The 22,296-nt window shown below is 46.9% G+C and overlaps 1 protein-coding gene across 1 annotated transcript in view; it reads right to left on the minus strand.

Moving 5' to 3' along the window:
• zanl (zonadhesin, like) overlaps positions 1-22,296 on the minus strand; it is a 33,995-nt gene continuing 11,699 nt past the window's right edge. The window contains exons 24-59 of the mRNA XM_061031079.1: positions 20,254-20,392; positions 18,176-18,317; positions 17,340-17,536; positions 17,018-17,156; positions 16,106-16,222; positions 15,401-15,525; positions 14,195-14,340; positions 13,484-13,627; positions 13,175-13,282; positions 11,191-11,360; positions 9,770-9,972; positions 9,343-9,487; positions 9,009-9,256; positions 8,685-8,862; positions 8,495-8,603; positions 8,270-8,364; positions 7,899-8,075; positions 7,547-7,755; positions 7,297-7,441; positions 7,114-7,211; positions 6,646-6,957; positions 6,422-6,549; positions 5,900-6,171; positions 5,606-5,814; positions 5,195-5,339; positions 4,385-4,635; positions 4,168-4,297; positions 3,846-4,047; positions 3,496-3,657; positions 3,244-3,374; positions 2,527-2,729; positions 2,281-2,416; positions 2,056-2,199; positions 1,848-1,950; positions 470-516; positions 1-283 (exon numbers count right to left, since the gene is read on the minus strand). Of these exons, the coding sequence (XP_060887062.1) occupies positions 228-283; positions 470-516; positions 1,848-1,950; positions 2,056-2,199; positions 2,281-2,416; positions 2,527-2,729; positions 3,244-3,374; positions 3,496-3,657; positions 3,846-4,047; positions 4,168-4,297; positions 4,385-4,635; positions 5,195-5,339; positions 5,606-5,814; positions 5,900-6,171; positions 6,422-6,549; positions 6,646-6,957; positions 7,114-7,211; positions 7,297-7,441; positions 7,547-7,755; positions 7,899-8,075; positions 8,270-8,364; positions 8,495-8,603; positions 8,685-8,862; positions 9,009-9,256; positions 9,343-9,487; positions 9,770-9,972; positions 11,191-11,360; positions 13,175-13,282; positions 13,484-13,627; positions 14,195-14,340; positions 15,401-15,525; positions 16,106-16,222; positions 17,018-17,156; positions 17,340-17,536; positions 18,176-18,317; positions 20,254-20,392 (5,665 nt within the window). The 3' untranslated portion in view covers positions 1-227. The remainder of the gene's footprint in view (positions 284-469; positions 517-1,847; positions 1,951-2,055; positions 2,200-2,280; positions 2,417-2,526; positions 2,730-3,243; positions 3,375-3,495; positions 3,658-3,845; positions 4,048-4,167; positions 4,298-4,384; positions 4,636-5,194; positions 5,340-5,605; positions 5,815-5,899; positions 6,172-6,421; positions 6,550-6,645; positions 6,958-7,113; positions 7,212-7,296; positions 7,442-7,546; positions 7,756-7,898; positions 8,076-8,269; positions 8,365-8,494; positions 8,604-8,684; positions 8,863-9,008; positions 9,257-9,342; positions 9,488-9,769; positions 9,973-11,190; positions 11,361-13,174; positions 13,283-13,483; positions 13,628-14,194; positions 14,341-15,400; positions 15,526-16,105; positions 16,223-17,017; positions 17,157-17,339; positions 17,537-18,175; positions 18,318-20,253; positions 20,393-22,296) is intronic.

The following is a 22,296-nucleotide window of genomic DNA, read 5'->3' on the forward strand; positions in this document are numbered from 1 at the left end:
AACGTTTTCTTAATAAGCATTTAATTTTAAAAATACAGATGAACATTCTCACGGTTTCTTCTGATTAAACAGATCGGACAAAATATCACATTTCAAAGCATAAGTTAAGAAAGCAAAACAACAACATTCACAAAACACGATATTCTTCCATTAGCGACGATTTCCTGTCTCCTTAGAGGACGCACGTTTGTTCAGTTCAGCTCAGCTCACAAAGCGCCCGTTTGTCTTCACATGTTGGTCAACTTTTCTTTCCTCTCATCGTCGATGTTATTATAACGAATGCCTGAAAGGAGAGAGAGAGAGAGAGGCGGGGAAAGGTTACACAGAGCGCCATGATCAGGACGAGGTCTTTGTGTTTCTGCTCAGATTTTGTTACCGTGACGACCCTTCGTTCCAAACAAAAGAACAAAGTCCTCCACCGACTCTGCGGTCAGATGGTCGACTGTTTGAGTTTAAAGACGTTTCTTACTTGATGAAGATGTCATGCTGATGTTTGTGGAATCAGTCATCTTCTTCCTGCAGAGACACAAACTGAGGTTAACCACGAACATATTTCTGCACGCAGCTACGACAGACGAGACGCACAGATTGTTAATTAGCCCCTCCCTCTCCCACAGCTCGACCACGGATTCAGGTTGCACATTGTTCTCACCTATAAGAATATGACTGCTGAATGACATAAGTTTTTGACCTGCAACGAAAATGAAACTTTTTGTTAACTGATCACATCCCATTTGTACCAGAGCTTCTCCTCGCCGCGTGTTCAGACCAAACGCAAAGCAAACTTCAGCGAGCAGTTTGAGGGCTGAGATCTGACGGCAGGACAAAGAACCCCAAACCTAACGGATCTGAGGTTTGAGGACATGCCGGCTGTAAAGCTGCTGAAGTAACGACGCCATGAAGAGGATTTGTTAAAAGTCTGAAGTCTTGATTCGTGCGCTCGACAAGAAAATAACTCTTAAAATACTCGTTTCCTGAATGGGGTTTGGTTTGCCCGACTGATGCAACGATTTAAAGGGACAGACTGTCAGCTCAAACTCAGCTTTGACTTTACGCACACTTGATGGATTCTTCTGCCAAACTGCACCGCTTCATTCGTTTCTCTCTGTTTTCTAACCGGAGGCGAAGGAACCAGCAAACATCTAAACGTTTCGCCTGAGCCTGCAGTGTGCATCAGCTGACGGGCTGAGCATCAACGCTCGCCGTTGTTCCCACAAATCATCCCAAAAACTTTAATAAGATGTATTTATGCTGCAGCCCTGTAACGCCTTTGCTTCTTCATTCCCGTCGCCTGACATGAAATCTTGTTGATTATCTTGAACTCTTTATTTAATGGTTAAGGCCGATCCATATGAGATGTTTAGGGCCGATACCGATATCGAGAAGAAAACACAGTGTGGAAAAGATTTATAATGAAGACAAGATGGTCACTCGACTGGAAAGTAACTGACCACGTACGTGCGTCACCGCTCGACTCTCTGCAGAGTGATGATGTTTGTTGTAATCCATATAGCGCCCTCTGCTGGTGACAGAGAACTGCTAGTGTAACACAATGAAGCTCAGATTAAATGCTTTTTGTCCGGAGAATAAATCGAGTAATAGCGGATATCTGCCATACAATTAGCTGATACTAATAGTCACTTGATATGCTAATATCCAATGATAATATCGGCTGGTCGATTCATCGGTCGGGCTCTGGTCGTTTGCTTCGTCTCTGCTCTGAACACGGCGGCCGGTTTGCGGGATGTGAATCAGGAATTTCCTCAAATCATTCAGCAGTCATAAAGCAGACAAACACGTGCATTAAGATCCGGACACAGGAACTTTAGGACGCTGCACAGAATCACACTGACCTCGATTTGTTCTTGCAGACACACACGGCGGTGACCACGACGATGATGATGACGGCGAGGGAGACGAGCACGGCGATCAGGATGATCCACTTTGTCTCTGAAACACAGAACACAAAGTCAGACTCTTCATGGAAGGAACATAACCTCGATACATTCCAACACACTTCCTGCAGCCAGAGAGAGAAGTTTGAGCGAGACTTACCGAGTCCTCCTTCGGGGGGCGGCGTGATCTCCACCTCACAGTTGGAGCCTGAGAAGCCGTCCACACACTGACAGGTGTAGGTGTTGTTGGTGCTCACCTTGCACGTTCCTCCGTTCTGACACGGGGAACTGAGGCAGGGACTCTCTGCGGCACACAACCACACCATCGTCATATTTTGTCACAGCAGATCGGGTGTCCTTCAATCTGCTGCTTTAATGTTGTTACCTTTGTAGCAGTCTCGTTTGAACTCGTAGACGGTGCACACGTATCCTTTCTGGCAGCCCTTCGATTGACACACGGCGCCGGTGGTGGTGCATTCACAGGCCTGAGAACAATCCTCCGTCACAAACTTCTCACTCAGCTGCAGGACGGGATGAGAGAGAGAGAGAGAGAGAGAGAGAGAGAGAGAGGGTGAGCGGAGGTCACATGATCACCACGCTCTCAGGTGTTCTGAGCGATGTGGACTCTTACAGGATAATATCTGTCGAGGAAGGTGCAGCCGCACCGCGGGTACGGCACACACTGGCCCTCGCTCATCACGAAGCCCGCGTCACACTTGCAGCCTTCGGAACAGGAAGTGACGTCACACTCGGAGGGGGCCGCCAGGTTGGCGCAGGAGGCGGGGCAAGGGGACATGCAGGTGGAGTAAGAACTGTTTGCACCGCAGGAGAGGACTGAAAGAGAGAGAGTCAGACACCTGTTCACAGTTTGTAGTTTATTGAATGACTGTAGTTGTAGTTTCAAAAATCACACAAATGGCTGTAGAAGTGGAAGTGTCTGTGAGGCCGTGTTTCCACGGCAATGATTTCAGACTAAAACAGAAACCTTGTGTTGCGTTTTAGCTGAGGTTTTTTTTCTGACAATAATCCAGCTCCTCTGAAAACGGAGACCTTCTGCACATGCTCAGTACGCTTCTAGCCAATAGCCATGAGCGAGTATGTGGACTACAACAACAATGGCCGACTCCTGAGTTCTGTTTGTGAAAATGACGACTGTCATATCGCCCAGTCGACGTTTCCTCTAAACGTTCTCTCTGTTGTTCAGGGTCACTCTGAGTACCAAACTCACCTCGTCGTCCGTCCACACAAACGTTTGTGTGTCAGACATGTTTGTATGTTTACTCCTCACCGCCATGTAAGGAGGAGGTGTGTGTGTGTGTGTGTGTGTGTGTGTGTGTGTGTGTCTCACCACAGCCCAGTTGTCTCCTCCAGGCTCCCAGTTTCACTCCGGTCTCCTGACATGCTGCAGCGTACGCTTCATAGCTGGCACAGCGCAGCTCTGCACTGCCCTGCTCCGCACACAGGTCGAACACACAGTCACTGAAAAAACACACACACACACACACACACACACACACACACACACACACACAGTCAGTGATCTAACACTCACACATTAAAACAGCACGCTAACACACACACACACAGAGGGGTAACTCACTCCTGGTAGGGTTTTGGCGGCAGCCCCTCGTGGCAGAGTGAGAACACCCCGGTGGGGTTGGACAGAGCGCCACACTGAGACGCACTGTTGAGCTCCTCGAGCTGAGACTGAGAGCAGCCTGACGTCTCAAAGCCGTTGTCCGGATCTGTCTCTGTCTCACGTCTGAACACACACACACACACACACACACACACACACACACACACACACACACACACACACACACACACACACACACACACACACACACACACGGAGGAAGCAGAGATGTCTTTAGGTTTCCCTAAAACAGCCACTAAATGATCAGATAAGAACAGTCTTTGTGTTTCACGCTGTGGTTGGCGTCCTACCTGTGGACGGTGTGAGGGTGGGGACGGTCGTAGCTCCTCATGGCGCCCGTCTGTCTGTCGGTGGTCCTCCAGCTGTCTCCGAACGTGTTCAGGTTTCTGACCACGACGCCGTCCGGCTTCATGTACTCATTCCTGGTCAGCCCGTCGTAGTTTCCACACAGACCTCTCACCTGGTTGGTGTAGGTGCTCGGCAGGATGATCTCTGAGGTGCAAATTTAAGAAATGTGAGTTTTCTTCTTTTAACGTTAAAAATCTAAATCCTAAAGTTTTCACATCAATTTGAGACTTTCAGACGGCGAGGGCGAGGATCTCTTCTTCTCACCTCCTCGGCTGTTTCCGTCAAAGCGCACCGTGAGTCCAAAGTCGGTGCTGAGCTGAACCTGCCTGGAGTTCATGGTGATGGTCAAACCGTCCACGGGGCTGAGGGGCGGGGCTACACGCTCGCCGTTCACCTGCAAACAAGAGTCCATCGTTTGAACAACGAGAAACAGCAGAAAACAAACGCTGTGTTTTCATAGGACGAAGACCGAACGACTGACCAGGACCGTCTTCTTCTGCAGGAATCGAACTTCCACGCCATACACGGTAATGTACATCTGGTCGAGGAAGGACACCCTCCTGTTCCCGCCGCGCCGGATGTTCTTCCCCCTCACCAGCAGGGGCTGCAGGTTGACGTTCTCCACGTTGTGACCCTGAGCCAGGATGTAGGTGTAGGGACCCTGGTAGTGATGAGTGAAGCCGTCGAAGGTTCTGTAGTGAGGATCCCCGGAGATGGAGCACCTGTTGAACTCTGTAACACACGGGATCAGAGCGATTAGAACATGAAACACGTTAGAGTCAGGATGTGCAACATGTTCCAGACATCCAGTCTCTCCTGTGTAAATGTGTCTCTGAGTCATGACTGTCTACAATGAGTGAGAAGCTCGAGTCCCGCTGGCTGTGTTGTTGTCAGAGCTGTGTTTACATGGACGGGACGGCCGGCTCCTCCCCTTGTGTATAAAAACTGTTTTAGTCAAGAACTAGAGAAGAAGAAGAAGAACATACTCACTGATTATTTAGATGTTAGTAAGAGTTTTTAGATCACCGTCATTCTGTGTCAGTTTACATGCAATGTGAAGCTACGAGCTAACTAAAGAGCGCTAACATTAGCTTGCTAACACAACAATGCAGGACACAGGAGATTGCAGCTCGAGCAGAGGACCATTTTGGAGGAGGCGTGGCCAAACAGCAGTTTGTTATTGTTTCGTGCTGGAGCTCAGGGGCGACATCCACTGGATCAAAAAAGTCACACATTCTTCCTTTAAAGGTTCAAAGCGTCTAAAGGGAACCTGAGCAGGTGTTTGACTCACTGGTGGGTTTGCAGTAAAGGTCTCCCAGGTTGTCCAGAGCACACAGGGAGTTGGAGTTGCAGCTGTGGTCTTTACAGGTGATTTTACCGCCCTTCTCACAGGTACAACTGTCTGTACATTTATCTGTCAGCCATGAGTCTCCCACCTGCAAACACACACACACACACACACACACACACACACACACACACACACACACACACACACACACTTGGTTAGAGAATAATCAGATTTTTTTTTGAACACCTCTCTGACACCAAAGAGGACTAAATGAGTTTTATTGAACAGATTTGTATTTCCCTGCCTGACACAGGCCGATGCCACTCCAGGCCAGTAGGTGGCGGTAATGAAACTCTGAGCTAGCAGAAGTAATCGTCCTCCCTGACAACACTTTGTGATTTCGTTACTCACGTCGTGGTACTCTCCGTCCTGGTCCAGACAGCCACAGCGGTCCAGAGGGACGCAATTGGTGTCGCTGAGCACGTGCCCGGCGTCGCACTGGCAGCCCTCCACACAGGTGGTCGGTGGGAGGTGGCAGAAGATGGGGAACAGGTTGGAGCAGGTGGGGGGGCAGGCGGCCGTGCAGTCTGAGTAGTGGCTGTTGGGGGGGCAGGGCAGAGCTGCGAGGAGGCGGAGCATAAAAACAGACGTGAGAGGAGAATAACACCAGGATCATTCTGTATTCAAACCGTTATTTCTACTCACGACAGAAGGTGTTGTTCCTCCAGCTGACCGTCACGCCGGCGCTCTGACACGCCTGAGCGTACGACTCCACGTTGTCACAAAGCGTCGCCTGCATGCCGTCGTACTCGCACATGTCGTAGATGCAGTTACCCAGGAAGGCCTCCGGGGGCACCAGAGAGTGACAGGGCTTGAAGGTGTCTGAGAGGATGATGGAGCTGCACTGAGCCTCAAACTGAGTCTCTTCTTCTGTGGTGCAGTTAGGGTGGATGTCAGGGCGGGTGTCGGGCGTACAGCTGGAGAGGGAAGATGATTGGACGGTTCATTAATATGTTGTTCTTCTATGTTTAAGGATTTTAATCACAGATGACGTCACATGTTATACTATCTTCGACTTCGATCTAAATTTTGCTTCTTATTTATCAAAATCAACTCAACGAGAATAAAGCTCAGCAGTAATCATAGAATAGTTAACGATAAGCAGCACGCCACTCCTCGCTCTGTGAGTCAGATCTAAAGTCATGAAACTGAAACAGGAGGACTGACCCCGGGTCGCTGTCTCCCTCCGCCTTCCAGCTGTTTCCCAGTTGGATGGCGTCCTTGGCTGGTTTCTTGTTGGGCATCCGGTCGTCGTCGGTGGAGTTGTGGTTGTAGTTTCCACACATGCCGCAGAGCTGCAGAGAGCGTTAGCGGTGAAAGGGTTAGGGTCACTGACGGCCGTCTTCCCGTCAAACAGAAACAAATAAAACGCGTTGTTTTCTCCTCGTTACCTTGTTGAAGTATTCTCCGGGCACCGTGATCTCCAGCTGATGGACTCCATCAAACTTCACCTGCAGACCGAAGTCGGTGTCGAGCAGAGTGTAGGCGCCGCTCGTGATCACTTTGGCTCCGGCCTTCTCGATGGTGACCGGCGTTCTGACTCGCCGTCCGTTCACCAGAACTCTGCGGCTCTTCTGCAGCTCCACCACCTGCTCACCCGGCAGGTAGATCTTAGCAGAGCGGACGTACGACGCCTGGGGCTGACCACGCTCCTCGTTTTTGGCCACGATGGTAAAGTCAGTTACCTGGGTGGTGTTGCACACCTGGAGGACCAAGAAACAAACTCTCCATGTTTCCTCTTATTTACAGAAACGATGTGTAGAATATACACTCGACATATAGAGTCTTTAAATATTCAAAACGTGCATAAACTACGTTCACTGGAACACTATTAAACTCGACAGGTGTGTTTTCTTTACCTCCACCAGAGTGTAGGTGCAGGTGCCCATGAAGGTGTGCATCACTCCGTCAAAGGTGTAGTAGTGAGGATCTCCAGCCACCATGCACACACCTTTACCTGAGGATGGATATCAGAGGGAGTGAAGCTCAAACACGGGACTTAAAGGTTCAGTGTGCTGCAGCGTGTCCTCAGGGGACTGTACCTGTAGAGTGACAGTCCAGAACGCCCTCCACCACCTTACACTCCTGGGCGGGGCTGCACACCCACGGCTGACAGGTCACGTTGCTGAAGCCGTTACACTTACAGCGCTCCGAGCAGTCGAGCTCCGAGAACCACGAGTCTCCAACCTTAACAAGTCCACACACACACACACACACACACACACAGAAGTTAACGTCGTGTTCAGACTCTTAGTTTTTCTCTCTGTGGATTAAAGTCTCCTGCTCACTGACCGGTCGGTACTTCCCGCCCTCGTCCGTGCAGCCGCACTCGCTGGGAGGGACACACTTGTCCCCGCTGAGGACCAGACCCGGGTTGCACACACACCCCTCCACACACGGCTGGTTACAGGACTCTCCGGAGCCCGCCGGATTCTGACAGCTGGGCTGGGAGCAGGCGGGGCCGCAGGGGGTGTAACTACTGCCAGGGGGGCACTTCAGGGCTGGAGGAGGAGGGGAGGGGGGGAGGGGGGTTTGGAAAAGAACAGACAACATCCTGTTTTTTTATCTTGTTGCAAAAAGTAAAGCCTTTTTAAAGAGTCTTAAAGAGTCTCAAAGCCGGGCTCTGGATCTCGGTCAGACTTACGACAGAAGGTGTTGTTCCTCCAGTTGATGGGGACTCCTGCAGCAGCGCACATGTCGGCGTAGCTCTCGATGGCCTGACACAACGCCACGGTCTGCCCCTCCGTCGCACACATGTCGTACACGCAGTTTTCAAAGAAGGAGTCGGGGGAGACCACCGAGTGACACGGCTTGAAGATACCTGAGGACAAAACATCACAAACACACACGACTTAGTTAACCCTCGAGGGGAAACACACACACACACACACAGGATCCTGTGAACACACACTGATGGAGCCACAGCCACTGATCCAGCTACCAGACTAGTTAAGTTAAGTTAAGTTAAGTTAAGTTAAGCACAGCGTCCTGCTTCTGTTTCTGATGATGACTGACCGTTGGGATCGGTGATCATGCCACAGCTGGTGGGCTTCATGGCGTCTTCCTCCACGCCGTCGTCACAGTCCTCCTGTCCTCCTCCGTTTGTGCAGCTGAAAATAAAAAAAAGTCAATGACTGAGACTCCCTGACGACGGTTTGCTGAGTCAGCTGTATTTTTGAGGATTGAACACGAGCATGTCATGAGAATAAAGGCGTCCATCTTTGATGATTGTTGACTCACTCGGGGCGGGGGTCCGGGATCTGCCAGCTGTCTCCCAGCTCGTTGGTGTTTGCAGCAGGTTTGTTGTCTGGCTTCAGGTTGTCGTCTTTCGGGTTCTCGTTGAAGTTTCCTGCAGAGAAACGGGTTTTAAACTTTTGCGTCGGGGGGATTATGTTTAAAAAGGTCGATGTTAAATGTTTCCGTCTCTCACCACACATGCCGCACAGCAGGCCGGAGTACGAGTTCGGCACGGTGACGTCGGCGTGGTGGTTTCCATCGAAACGAACCCTCAGACCGAACGACGTTTCCAGGACGACAAACTTTCCGCTCAGGTAGATCTTAACTCCATCGATGGAGGTGACGGGAGGGACGACCATGGTGCCGTTCACCTGAGAGAGAGAGAGGGGGAGTGAGTGAGTCAGGGTCCTCTAACTGTTCTAAGAGCACTAAATGATGCATAAAAGCGCCTCGTTCACTCTTTAGAGGAACACAGATTCCGCTGAGTATCATCACACGTCTCCGTCAGGTGTCCTACCTGCACCCTGCGTCCCTTCCCGAGGATGACGTGCACGCCGTTCACGTTGATCATCACCGCTCTGACGTACGAAACCTTCCTGTTGCTTCCTCTGTGCTCGTTCTGGGTGTCCACGGTGAAGTACGGCAAGTCGGAGGACTCGTTGCAGGGCTTGGTGAGGGTGTAGGAGCAGGCGCCCATGTAGTGGTGGGTTCGCTTGTCGAAGGAGGTGTAGTGAGGGTCACCGGATACGGTGCAGATACCAGATTCTGAACCAGAGAGGGAAGAAGTTAGCTGAACTCTTTACTCTGTGTGTGTGTGTGTGTGTGTGTGTGTGTGTGTTTGTTTAACGTACCCACAGGACGACATTCATAGTCTCCGTCTTGCAGCCCGCAGCTCTCAGTGACCGGTGCACAGCTGCTGTTGTGACACTGAATCAAACCTCCGCTGTGACACTCGCACTTCTGATTACAACCCTCCAGGTACCAGTCATCGCCCACCTGACACACACACACACACACACACACACACACACACACACACACACACACACACACACACACACACATACACACACACACACACACGGTTGTTATACACACAAGCAGATACATTACACATGTCTGAGTTTTGTGGGGACGTCATGAAGCTGATTTATTTGAATGGAGTTTGGTGCAGACGTTGATGGCAACAAAAACAAAAAAACTCTTCTGCTGCTCTCTATGACCTCGGAGTGTCTCAGGGCTAGTGTCAGTAATCAGAGTGTCGGGGGTCACACTCACGGGGTGATAGGATCCGCCGTCGCCCACGCAGCCGCAGTCCCTCACAGACACACACTTGTCGTTGCTGAGGATGAAGCCGGGGTCACACTCGCAGCCCTCCACACACACGTCCTCACAGCCGGGGGGGCCGACCACGCCAAGACACGTCTCGGGACACGAACTCACACACACAGAGTACGAGCTGTTCGGAGGACAGGTCAGCGCTGTGGGGAGGGACGGGGGGGGACGGGGGGACGGGGGGGGGGACGGGGGGAGGACAGCGGAGGGGGACAGAGCGGGAGGACATCATCAACAGATAGAACTTGAGAATGCAAAAGAAACCGTTTAGATTTTCAGAAACATTTTATGATATGTAACGACAGATCTTTGTGTTCTTCATTTCTTTCTGTCTTCTTTATGAGAACTGGTGGTGAACAAGTGCTGCCTCTCTGTTTGTATGCTGTGTGATGACTGGGAGAAAACTACAACTCCCAGTTTTTGAGGAGCAGCTGATTGGTTAATCGGGCGCACCTGGTGAGGACGCGAGAGGAGTCAGACACGTCGACGAGGAACTGTGAACTTCGTTCCTCCTCCTGAATGGTCAGTTTAACAGCTGATCACGGCGGCCCCACTGTGGGTTACCTCGTTTAGCTGTACCACCTCCCTCTCCTCCCTCTCCTCTTCCAAACATCTGAACGAGCTGGCGGCGGCTCAGGGGGCTGAAGACTGAGTTCTTCGAACCCCTGTGGAGAGACGCCTTCGCCGAGGTCAAGATCTAAGATCGAGCTACGACCAAGTAAGCATCGCTGCCTTGTTGTCTCTCGCCTCTCGTTAGCAGGCCGAGGTTAATATCTCAACGTCTTTAAGTTTCACTATAACAGATCGTTTGAAACAGTTTATGACTTTCTAACATGAGCTGTGTGAAAAACGTGCAGATTATTTATCTACAAACAAATTACATTTTTAATTTCAAATGTAAAGTTTCTGATTCGCAAACGTTTCCTTTTTTAAATAAAGTTTGATATTCAAAGTCAAAGGTATATTCAAAGGTATTCAAATTCTGATTTATAGTTTTCTAAAAAACAAAGCGACATTATATGTTATTGCATTATTAATTTTAATTGCAATAAAACATTTTTTTGGTTGCCATGGTGATCGTTTCCCACATCATTTATATTTCTTTATTTCAGACGTGAAATTTTTGTTTTAGATATTTTGCAAAATTAAGACAAAAAAATGCAAAAATAGAACAAAATAAAAATGTTCTCCAAGAATTTTTAAAAGTTGCAAAAAATACATTAAATAAATATTTAATCGCAGCTCATGGAATGAAATAATTTTTATTGAACATTTTAAGTATTTCTTAGATTTAAAAAATGATTGAAATGTTGACTTTTGGTGAGTAAAGAAGAATGACTGTTGACTGTGTTTGGAAGACTCACGGCAGAAGGTTGGCGTCCTCCACTGGTGGACTTTGGCTCCGGCGCTCTGACAGGTGTCGGTGTACGCCTGCAGAGAGTCACACAGGACGCTCTGCAGCCCGTCGTAGCGACACATGTCGTACACGCAGCTCTGGAAGAACGGAGTGGGATCCACCACGCTGATGCACTCCCTGAAACGGATAAAATCAAAACTCAGGAGGACGAGCCATCACGGCAGAGGCTCAGAAAGAAACTGAATACATAAAAATATATAAACATAGAGCCAGCAGCTTTTTTCTTCAAGCTAAAATACAGAGCTTAAAGATAGAGTCAGCAGTTTTCTCCTTCAAAATAAAACACAGACTTCTCCTAAAGTAAAGCTGCTTCATCTTCCCTTCTGGGCCTCCATACATGTGTGGTGGTGACTGTGTCTGCAGAGGCTCTGTACTCTGACTGGATTTTACTGTTCTGGTTGATTTGGGAGACGTTTCTGGGCGGTTAGCTTGTGCTAGCGTGCATTAGCTTACAGTGTAGGTACAAGCAATAAACGTACACACTACGTCCTGCAGGGAGTGGGCGTGGCTTCTGGGGGGCGATAAACCCAGGAGGAGGGGCCCAGTTTGAATGTAGCGTTTACATTTCTACTGACTCCATCTTTACATATCTGATCACAAAGCTTTCAAACGGTATACGGCACGAGTTAAACACACACAGCTGTTCTGTTCATGATCGTGAATGTAAGGAACACGTTACGGGGACCATTGGATCTCTAACGGGTACAGCTGTTAAAACACGGACGTATTATTTACGTCTGCACAGAAAGATCCTTTCTGTACAGTCAATATGTCAGGTGTGTGTGTTTAAGAGTGTGTGTGTGTCGTTCAGAGTCCGACAGGCGATAACTGTAATCTGAATCAGATTAACGAGTTGATTATCTTTATGAAGCTAACACAATCTATGTGTTGGGATGATTGGTGACCACGTGTGTTCTTTAGTCACTGCGACCCTTTAAAAAACTGCAGCTGTAAAGTTAGCACTCTGAGTATGGTATCTCTGAGCAGTCACACCCTCTGACTGGCCTTTGTGCACAGGGTGTGGGACACACTCATGCCCACGCGGACAGATTAAGAAGAGCTGACTCTGCTGACGACAGGGAGGAGCGCATTCAACATGAAAAGGTCAAGAAAAAGTTGAAATCAGTTCATAAACGCACTCCACAACGTGGAGGACGCTCTTCTGTTGCTGCGGCCTCCTGTCAGTCTGAGGCCGGAGATCTACTCGCTGTTTACACAACGGTCTGAGTCATGAGCGTACCTTTACTTAACTATACTCGACACGTGTTACTGGAGGTTACCTGTAGAGGGCACACCTGAGCGCTCAGGCTGTTTATAACTACCTGATGTAAACTAGAGACCCTCGAGGACGGAACTGTGATGTTTAGTTCCAATGTCACCCGTTAGTTTCTGCAGTGGCGGTCTCCATATTGGAAGTACCGTCTCAAACTAACTTTCAGTCAATCCTAGACACAGGCAAAGAGCTGGAGCGGAGGCGGGGCTTAAGCGTCCTGACAAACAGCTACAACACGCCTGCTTTCAGTGAGATCAGCCCCGCCCCTAATATAACAAAACTGTTTTTGTTTCAGGCTGTAAACATGTTCATATGGGGTGTGTAATTTTACAGCCAGCCTCTAGTGGACACTCGATGAACTGCAGTGTTTTGGCTTCATTTTTTTAACGGCTGATGTTTGCTGTGTTGACTCTATCACATCCACTCTGCCTCAACACTGCCCCCTACTGTTCATGCTCATACTGCATCTTACGTCAGCGTAGACTTCATTTTTGAGGACGTGCACCAAACAGACGCAGGCGCCACGAGGCCGCCATCACGGGCTTAGGAGGTCGTGCATGGTCAGCTTTGTTTGTGCATTTGGATGTGATCGTTCACATTCTGTCTGAATCAGTGGACAGTTTTATTATAATGAGGTCTCTTCTGATCAGGTCCTCACCTGAACGGGCCGTCAACGTCTTTGATTTTTCCACATTTTTCTGGTTTGGAGAACTCTGCCTCCAGGCTGGGGTCACAGTCGGGGTCAGGGCCGGTGCCTGGGGTACACCTGATCAACACAACAACACAAACATGTTTGTTTCTGAGCACAGAGACACAGTAATATTCTGTGTCTGACTGTCACATCCTTTCTCTCCGAGCTCGTGTGCAGATTAGAGCGTCACATGCGGCTCACACGCTTCACATTATAAGAAAGCCCGAGGAATTCCAGAAATGTCTCCGATTAGAGAGACGAAGCACGGGAACTCACGAGTCGTCCTCATCCTCCGCAGTCTGCCAGCTGTTCCCGAAGTCGTTCACGTTCCCGACCTGGACGCCATCTGGTTTGGTGAAGTCGTTGTTGGGGTTCCCGTCGTAGTCGCCGCAGAGGCCGCACATCTGGTCGTAGTAGGAGCTGAAGGGAGGAATACGAGGAGGGATTAAGAGAGGAAGAGGAAGAGGAGCGTCTTAAGGAGTCTTAAAGTCGACAAACACGGAGACAGAAAGCAGAAGTGGTGTGTGTGTGTGTGTGTGTGTGTGTGTGTGTGTGTGTGTGTGTGTGTGTGTGAGAGTATGTGTGTGTTTCTGTGTGTGTGTGTGTGAGTATGTGTGTGTTTCTGTGTGTGTGTGTGTGTGTGTGTGTGTGTGTGTGTGTGTGTGTGTGTTTCTGTGTGTGTGTGTATCAATAGAAGATATGAAAGCTGCAAGGATTTATAATCAGCGTGGCCTCTGATCTTCAGCGGCTCCGATCATTTCTTAATCTGCTTCCATGAAAAATTCCTCTTTTGTTGATTCAGAGATTAAAGTGCAGGATTCAGATTTGATCCAGATTATCACGTCCTGCAGAGACTCTCTCTGTTTTCTTCTCACTCTGAACTTTTCTCTCTGAATGTCGTGCACGTGTTCTGGAGATTAAACTGCTGATTTGCTTTCCAGAGATGCAGCGTGTTGACCTTTCAGGGCCACCGTAGTCTTTACAAACCTGGGCACTGAGATCTGAGCGTAGTGGTTCCCGTCCCATCGCACCGTCAGGCCGAAGGTGGTCTGCAGGGTGACGTACTGCCCGGCCAGACTCAAGGACATGAGGGGGGAGGGGGAGTGAGGGAGCGCCACCCGCAGTCCATTCACCTGCAGAGCGGGAAGACGAGACGATGTTAAACATGGGGGACGGCGAGGTCTGCAAACGTGGACAAACAATCGGCACACGGGGGATTTAAAAAGAGACGAGAGAGAGCGCCCGCAGATTTCTGGGATTATGGTATTAAAAAAGATCAAAGGAGCGAGGATAAGATGGAATGAAAAGGTGGAGAGAACGAGGGGCGGTTTAATTTCACTGGACCCTCAGACTGAGAGGGGAGGGGGGCTCACATCAGCCTCCTGTGACGGCCCGATAAAGTCACGGACATCGTTTTCTAGTCTAAAGAAATGAAGCCAACGCGTGGGACGATAACTCCAGTGCTGTATTGGTACACGACCCCCTCACCTGTGATGTTTGATAGTTCAACACGTGTATCAAGCGTCCTGGTTTTGTCTCTGATAATAAAATAACACAGAGAGGTGAACCTTCTACAGCTACGGCTTCAGACTTATTTAACGAGCCGGATTACAGCAACATGAACTGCTTTATTGCAGCTACGGTAACTCTCCAGGGACATTTAGTCGGTTTCACCTGCAGCGTGTCCACTGAGAGCAGAGAGCAGAGAGCGAGATGTCTGGAAGAACTTTGACAGAAAGACGACGACGACGTGCCGTGACAGATAAACAGCGTTTAACTTGCATATGATAAAAGTTTGATGTTTGACCACATGAGCTTAAAGCAGAGAACAGGAAGTCTGCATCACATCATTTTTATGAGGGAGGAGAAGGCTTCAGAGAGCTGATGGCGTTTGACGAGCCAGAGAACAACAGCTGCGAGAGAGAACGAGATGTTTGAGGGGCGAGCACGGGGTCACCACGGGGTCACATTTCACCATCACTCATTCAGAACGGCCGCCGTCCTACAGACACACAGACCTGATGAGCGACGCACTGCTGGAAACAGAACCGACCACGAGGGGTCTGTGTCCGACTTTTTTTTACCTTAAAAAAGTATCAATAATTAGCGAGTACTCGAGTACTCGTTCATGAGGTAATGCGGGTACTCGAGTATTTAGATGACTGTAGAAGCTCATCCCTATTCCACACTGACCAGACTCCTCCGGCTCTTCATCAGGGTCACCGTGACTCCGCCCACCGTCACGTAGAGTTTCTTCAGGTACGACACACCTGACATTCCTCGCTCCTCGTTCTTCGCCTCCACAGAGAACCAGGGACCTGCACAGCGACACACACGAGCCAGGAGGTTAAACATGTCCTGTACCCTAAAGATATTCTCGCTCTAAAAGATGGAGAATATCTTTGAATGAAATCTGGAGCTGAACTTTAAGACGATATGTTTAATGACTGTCTTGAGTTCACATCACGTCTGAAGGTATCGGGTCTCTTCCTACCTGCCGTCTTCACAGCTCACACGTTCTGAAAACAGGTTGTGGTCTGCTTTGTCTCTTCTAGGTTTCATCATGTGGAGACTTTATGACTCATGTCAAATGTGCATGTTTAGAAAATGTGTCTCAATCAGAAATATGATTTCAAAGAAGACGGATTCTGTTTGAGTTGATTACGTGGTCGTGGCGCCCTCTTCTGGTGTTAGGAACATTAACAGGATCCCTTTGAGTCCATATGTGATGTTCAGATGATGAGTGTGTGTGTGTTCAAGAGTTCAGGCAGGTTAAAGGTTTTTAAATGTTTTAAGACCGTCACTTTCAGGATTTAAACAAAACCTTTTTTTTTTTCCTCTTGACCTGAAGTTTCAGAATGTTTAAAAATGTGTTCAGAGTTCAGGCGGCGTCCCTACCCGAGCTGTTCCGGCAGCTTCTGGCCAGCGTGTAGGTGCACGTCCCCATGAAGGTGTAGAACTTTTTGTCAAACGTGTTGTAGTGAGGATCTCCAGACACCACGCAGTCCTGAGAGCCTGAGAGAGAGGGACAAGAAGCTGCATGATCGACTCAGAACACCAGACAAAAAGTCACATCAGAGAACATCGGACAGATACTACAGGATAACACGACCTCAGATACATTTTGTAGATACGCAGCTCTACGGGAAAGATTCTAGAAAAATGAAAAACACCAAAATGTGTCCAGAAAAAATATTTTTTTAAGCAGTCTGCCTTCTCAGAGATGTTTAAACTGTGAACTTCTAACCGACATGGTTTTTTCTATAGACCTGGACTTCGTCAACGCTTGCTGTGAGACATGTTGTTCTCATCCAGCTCAGTAATAAAAGCGCTCAGAGAGCAGCAGCTGTGTCGGGTTACTTCTGTCTTCAAAGCAAAAACAGTCGCTTGAGAGCAAACTTGTAAACTGCCGTCACTAAATAGTAATTTAACCTTCGATAAGTGATGCGTTCATGCAAATCATTTTGGTTTGCATTGAGTCCAAAAGTTTTTCATCCCAGTTGAGCTGAATGTCGAGGGTGAAACCTCTGCAGAAAGGCCAACGGCTGCTTTCTATTGGTTGATCTCCCTTAGAGGGTCACCTTGGCAACAACCACAGTGAATTTGAATATTAATAGTCCACCCTTCAAATGCAAAATGGTTGAATTTGTAGCCAACATGTTCTGACATTGTTCTTTGATGTGTTTTAAAATCTCAAATAATTTCATTTGCAGTTCCAAGAAAAGTCATGCACAGTGGACAGTTTTGCTCTCAAACGTATAAACTTCACAATAACACAGGAGTTTCCTCACACAGTGGGTGTAGACTTACTGGTTGGATAGCATCCCAAGTCTCCGTCCTGGTTTTTACACTCGTGCATTGGGGGGCATTCAGAGGCGGAACAGGTAACGAAGGGGGAATTACACCTGCACTTTATCTGGCAGTTCTCCAAATAAAACTCCTCTCCTGGCTAAAACACACACACACACACACACACACACACACACACACACACACACACACACACACACACACACACACACGTGTTGAAGGAGAATTCTCATTTAGTTGAAAAGACAGTTACTAACCGTCACAACATAATGTCCAATCCCCCCATTAATTTCAATTAAACCCAGCTCTAATTTTCACCTACCTCGTAGTACTGTCCGTTAGTGTGTTTGCAACCACAGGAACTCTCCTGGACACACTTTCCAGCACTCAGGATGTAGCCTGGATCACACACACAGCCTTCAGAGCAAGGCCCGCCACAGGATGGAGGTTTCCCAGAACAGGTGTTCTGACAGGGGTCTGCACAGGGCTCATAGTGGCTGTTGGGGGGGCATTTCAGAGCTGGGGGGAGAATGAGAAACTGAGTTAAGAGATAAGAGTAAAGTATCTTTGCCAGTATCTTTGATATTAATTTGAATGCTTATTTTTGTAAGCAAAAACAGGGTTGTGGCAAATAAGCTAGCTATACGGTTAAAGTTGGCATCCTCACTAGTCGCCACCATAAATACTAGTTTAATTTGGCTAGCTAAACCGTTCTTTGAAAAAATGTGTGTAGAAAAATGAAAAACGAAAAATTTGTCTGAGTGTCTCACAACAAGTGCCTTGTAAATCACAGGTAGCCCCGCCCTAAACCCTCCCCCTGCCTCCTGGTCTCTTGATTCTAAATTGGACCATAATTTACTAACTTAACATCATTCTGTGTTTAAGAAGACTTGACACCAAGATTGAGACCATAAACTTATTAAGAGAGTATTTACTGAGGGAATAAATCAACTGAAAAATGGGAACATTTTATAATAAACTTCCATTCAAACTGGCTGCTTTTCACCCCCTGCTAGACATAAGAAATAATCCAGGTTTAAGAAACTTTTGCATTCCCTCTAGCTGTAGAAAAATATACTCTAACCTTAACCCTCTAGACCTCCCACATTCCTCTATCCAGCTATCATTTGTCCATCCATCTGCTCATTCAACACTCACGGCAGAAGGTTTCATTCCTCCAGGGTCCAACGTTAATCCCACGGTCTTGACATTCGTTGACGTATGCTTCAATGGCTTCACACAGAATGCGCTTGGCTCCATCCAGCTCACACAGATCAAAGATACAGTCTCTGAAGTAATTCTGAAGACAACAACAACACTTAGTCACAATAACAACATTCAAAGATGCATCCACCCAGAGGTATCAAAAATATTCACATTCATTACTCAGGTAGAAGTATAGATACTTGGGTTTAAAAAGACTTCTGTAGAAGTTGAAGTATCAACTCAAGCTTTTTACTCAAGTAAAAGTGTAAAAGTACTGGTTTCAAAACTACTTAAAGTATAAAAGTAAAAGTAATGTAAGGGGGAAAAAAATGCCATTGAGGACAAAAGCTTAGGCCGCGCCACAGGGGTCTATAGTGCACTACCCCACCTCCCCAAAAAAAAAATTTTCTAAAGGCCATAATGACTATAATGTTATATTAAAATGTTAATGTTGAAACATTTGGGATGCACCTGTTTCAGCCGCATTTATGCCCATTGAAAATTAATGCATTTTAGTACAATGCAAATACATTAAAGAACTATATAAGTGTACTACTGAGCATTAACATGTGTTTCATGGAGCAGAAGATATGATGACTAGTTGCCTATAAGTATTGTAATGGTGCAAAAAGTCAAACTTCAGAGGCATGTTATCAATAGCCTTTACTGGAATGTAAATGTACATCCAAGCTTAACTGCAGGAATCTGTGAGGGAAACGGATGTAAGATAACAAAACTGGACAAGACAATTGATGTACCCAGGGCAGGCTTAATAACAATTACCCTTGTATGGTTGTCTTTGCCACGGACATCTTCATACTAGGCTACATACGTCTGCTATTTCCTTGCTGGAGTGTGACTTGATTTGTGTCATGTGCAGGTGCGATCGATCGAGTACAAACCAATAGGGTGTCAGAATAGTATATGTTTATACTTCTCATCTAACCACAATCAAATTCACTCTATCCGGATGGCACGATTCATCTGTCTATGGATTTATCTGGATAGGTTTCTTTTTGTGTTTTTTTGAACGATGACAAGCCGGAATGAAATCAAGCCGAAATGAAATCAAGCCGAAATGAAATAGGAGTAACGAGGCTATTTTTAAAATGTAAGGAGTAGAAATTACAGATAATTGTGTGAAAATGTAAGAAGTAGAAGTAAACAGTCGGCTGAAAAATAATTACTCCAGTAAAGTATAGATACCCAAAATTTCTACTTAAGTAAGGTAACAAAGTATTTGTACTTAGTTACTTGACACCTGTGCATCCACCACATATTTACAATCTGAAGGTTACGCTACCATGGACTGGATTGTCAGACATTGATAAACTCCAAGAACTTTTGGAGAAGGGAAAAGTAAAATGTATTTTTTTTTTGGCTAGTAGTGGATTTTGACTCTTTTAAAGATTTTATTTTTTGTTAGTTGCTAATATGACTTTGTACTGATTGCAATGTATCTTAGGCACACTTAAACCCAATCCCAATTACCCCTAGCTTTGTAGTGCCCTTTATTGGGAAGTAGACCTTCAGAAATGGTGGTACGCTCAAGAATAAGAGGTAAAAAGCTCTACCTAGTCAATTGGACACTACGTGTAATCATCTTAGTTTTCAACCTATGTACCCTGGACATGGAGATAACTGTAGTGACATTCACAATAAATTCACACAAAGTTCTATTCACAGCATGGATAGCCTTATTTGGAAATAACTTGATTAAATGACACAATTACATATCATTTGTTACTACCCTAAACTTAGATATTCCAGAGACACAGGCTTCTTCCCAGTACTGCTAGCCATGTCTCATGTCACAATGCTTCAGCTCATGAAGTATACTTAGAAAATGGTCTATAAATTCTAAAGTCTACATTGGTTTGAAGGACCATTTGGTGGGTTGAATAACCCCTACCAATAGATCACCAAAAGAAAGGAGACAACTTACCAAACCTGGCAGTAGCTTAAACAGAGGGGTACGGCCGGGTATTGTTGGTGTGTAGTTGTATGTGATTGTGTGCATTATGACTTACATTGGGGTTGACTTTGGGGTGGCACACAGCGAAGGGACCCTTTTTGTCCAGCAACATGCCACAGTATCCAGAGCTCTCGTAAAGGTCCTGTTCTTCTTCATCACATCCAGGGATGGTGGTGTTGGGTTTCTTGTTACACCTGCCAACGCAGACTGTCAGTTAAAGAAGCTCTGTTCGTGGGAGATCCGTTTGTTTTCTCCCGGGCAGTTGCAAAGATGAAGCTATATGGTATCTGATTAGGTTGCTCCAAGGAACAGCAGGTCCTTCAGGCAAATCAAACTGGGAGGAGACTCTGTGACATATTTGGAGTTCTCTAGAGTAAGAATTATATATGGACTAGACCAGGCATGGGCAAACTACGGCCCGCGGGCCATATATGGCCCGTTGGGCTTTTTAATCCGGCCCGCCGAACTTGTCCAAATTATATTATTATTAAATAAAATTTTATTATAATTAAACCTCGTTCGTTTTCCCCTGTAATGCCCGCGTTTCACCAATAGATGGCGCACTTCAGAGTGTGGTGTATTATTCCCTTCTTCACTTTTTCGCTTTGCCCTATGAACCCGTATGAGCCCTTCTGTAAAAATGAGCGGATCAAAGAAAAGAAAAGTGGACAGTGAATGCCAAGTGTTTAATACGGAGTGGACAACTGAATATTTTTTCACTGAAGTCCGATCAAAGGCTGTATGCCTGATATGCCAAGAAACTGTCGCAGTTTCAAAGAGTACAATATCAGCCGTCACTTTGCTACGAAGCATGCTAACTACGCTAGCAAGCAGTCCACGCAAGAACGGGCAGCTGCGGCTCAGAGGTTGAAGCCTAATTTACAGACTCAACAACATTTATTTCACCAACAAACTGCGATTCAAGAGTCAACTGCCAAGGCAAGTTTTTTGCTGGCATTCAAATTAGCAAAGGCTAGGAAGCCTTTCTCCGAAGGCGAGTTTTTAAAAGAATGCATGGTAGAGACAGCAGGTCTCTTGTGTCCGGAGAGCCAAGGCCAGTTTGAAAAAATCAGTTTATCACACAGGACTGTGACTCGCTTTGTGGAACTGATTGACGAAGATATAGCCAGCGAATTAAACAAAAAGGCTGAGTCCTTTAAGTTATATTCACTAGCGCTGGATGAAAGTAATGACGTAAAAGACACTGCTCAGCTCCTCATTTTTATCCGAGGGATTAATGACAGTTTTGAGATAACGGAGGAGTTTTTGACCATGGAGTCCCTGAAAGGAAAAATGCGAGGAGAGGACTTGTATAACCAGGTGTCTGCTGTCATCGAGAGAATGAAGCTACCTTGGAGTAAACTTGCCAATGTCACAACGGATGGATCGCCAAATTTAACTGGAAAACATGTTGGGCTGCTGAAAAGAATCCAGGATAAAGTGAAAGAGGAAAACCCTGACCAGGATGTTATTTTCCTTCACTGCATCATCCATCAGGAATCTCTGTGTAAGTCTGTATTGCAGCTTAATCATGTCGTGAATCCAGTTGTAAAACTTGTTAACTTTATACGAGCAAGGGGACTTCAGCATCGTCAGTTTATTATGTTCCTGGAGGAAACTGATGCGGATCATCAGGACTTACTGTACCACTCTGGTGTCCACTGGTTAAGTTTGGGCAAAGTGTTTCAACTAGTGTGGGAGCTGAAAGAGGAGATAAGCGCATTTTTGGAGTTAATGGGGAAATCCGACAAATTTCCTGAGCTAAGCGACAAGAACTGGCTTTGTGACTTTGCATTTGCTGTGGACATATTTTCACATATGAATGAGTGTAATTAAATGAATGCATTTGGAAATCAATTTGTACAATGAGCCTTGCATATTCATGCTTTGCTACCTGTTAAAGGCCAAATCCTTTCATGTAATGGCTTTTACATGTCATTTATATTAGTTCACACAAACACTCCATCCATCTGTTCCTGGCCCGGCCCCTCTGTCAAATTTTAGAACCCATTGTGGCCCGCGAGTCAAAAAGTTTGCCCACCCCTGGACTAGACAATCCTTGAAATTCCCAGGGAGGAGAGAGGGACATCTGGATACC

The sequence above is a fragment of the Labrus mixtus genome, chromosome 23 (genome assembly GCF_963584025.1).
Source record: "Labrus mixtus chromosome 23, fLabMix1.1, whole genome shotgun sequence".
NCBI lineage: Eukaryota > Metazoa > Chordata > Actinopteri > Labriformes > Labridae > Labrus > Labrus mixtus.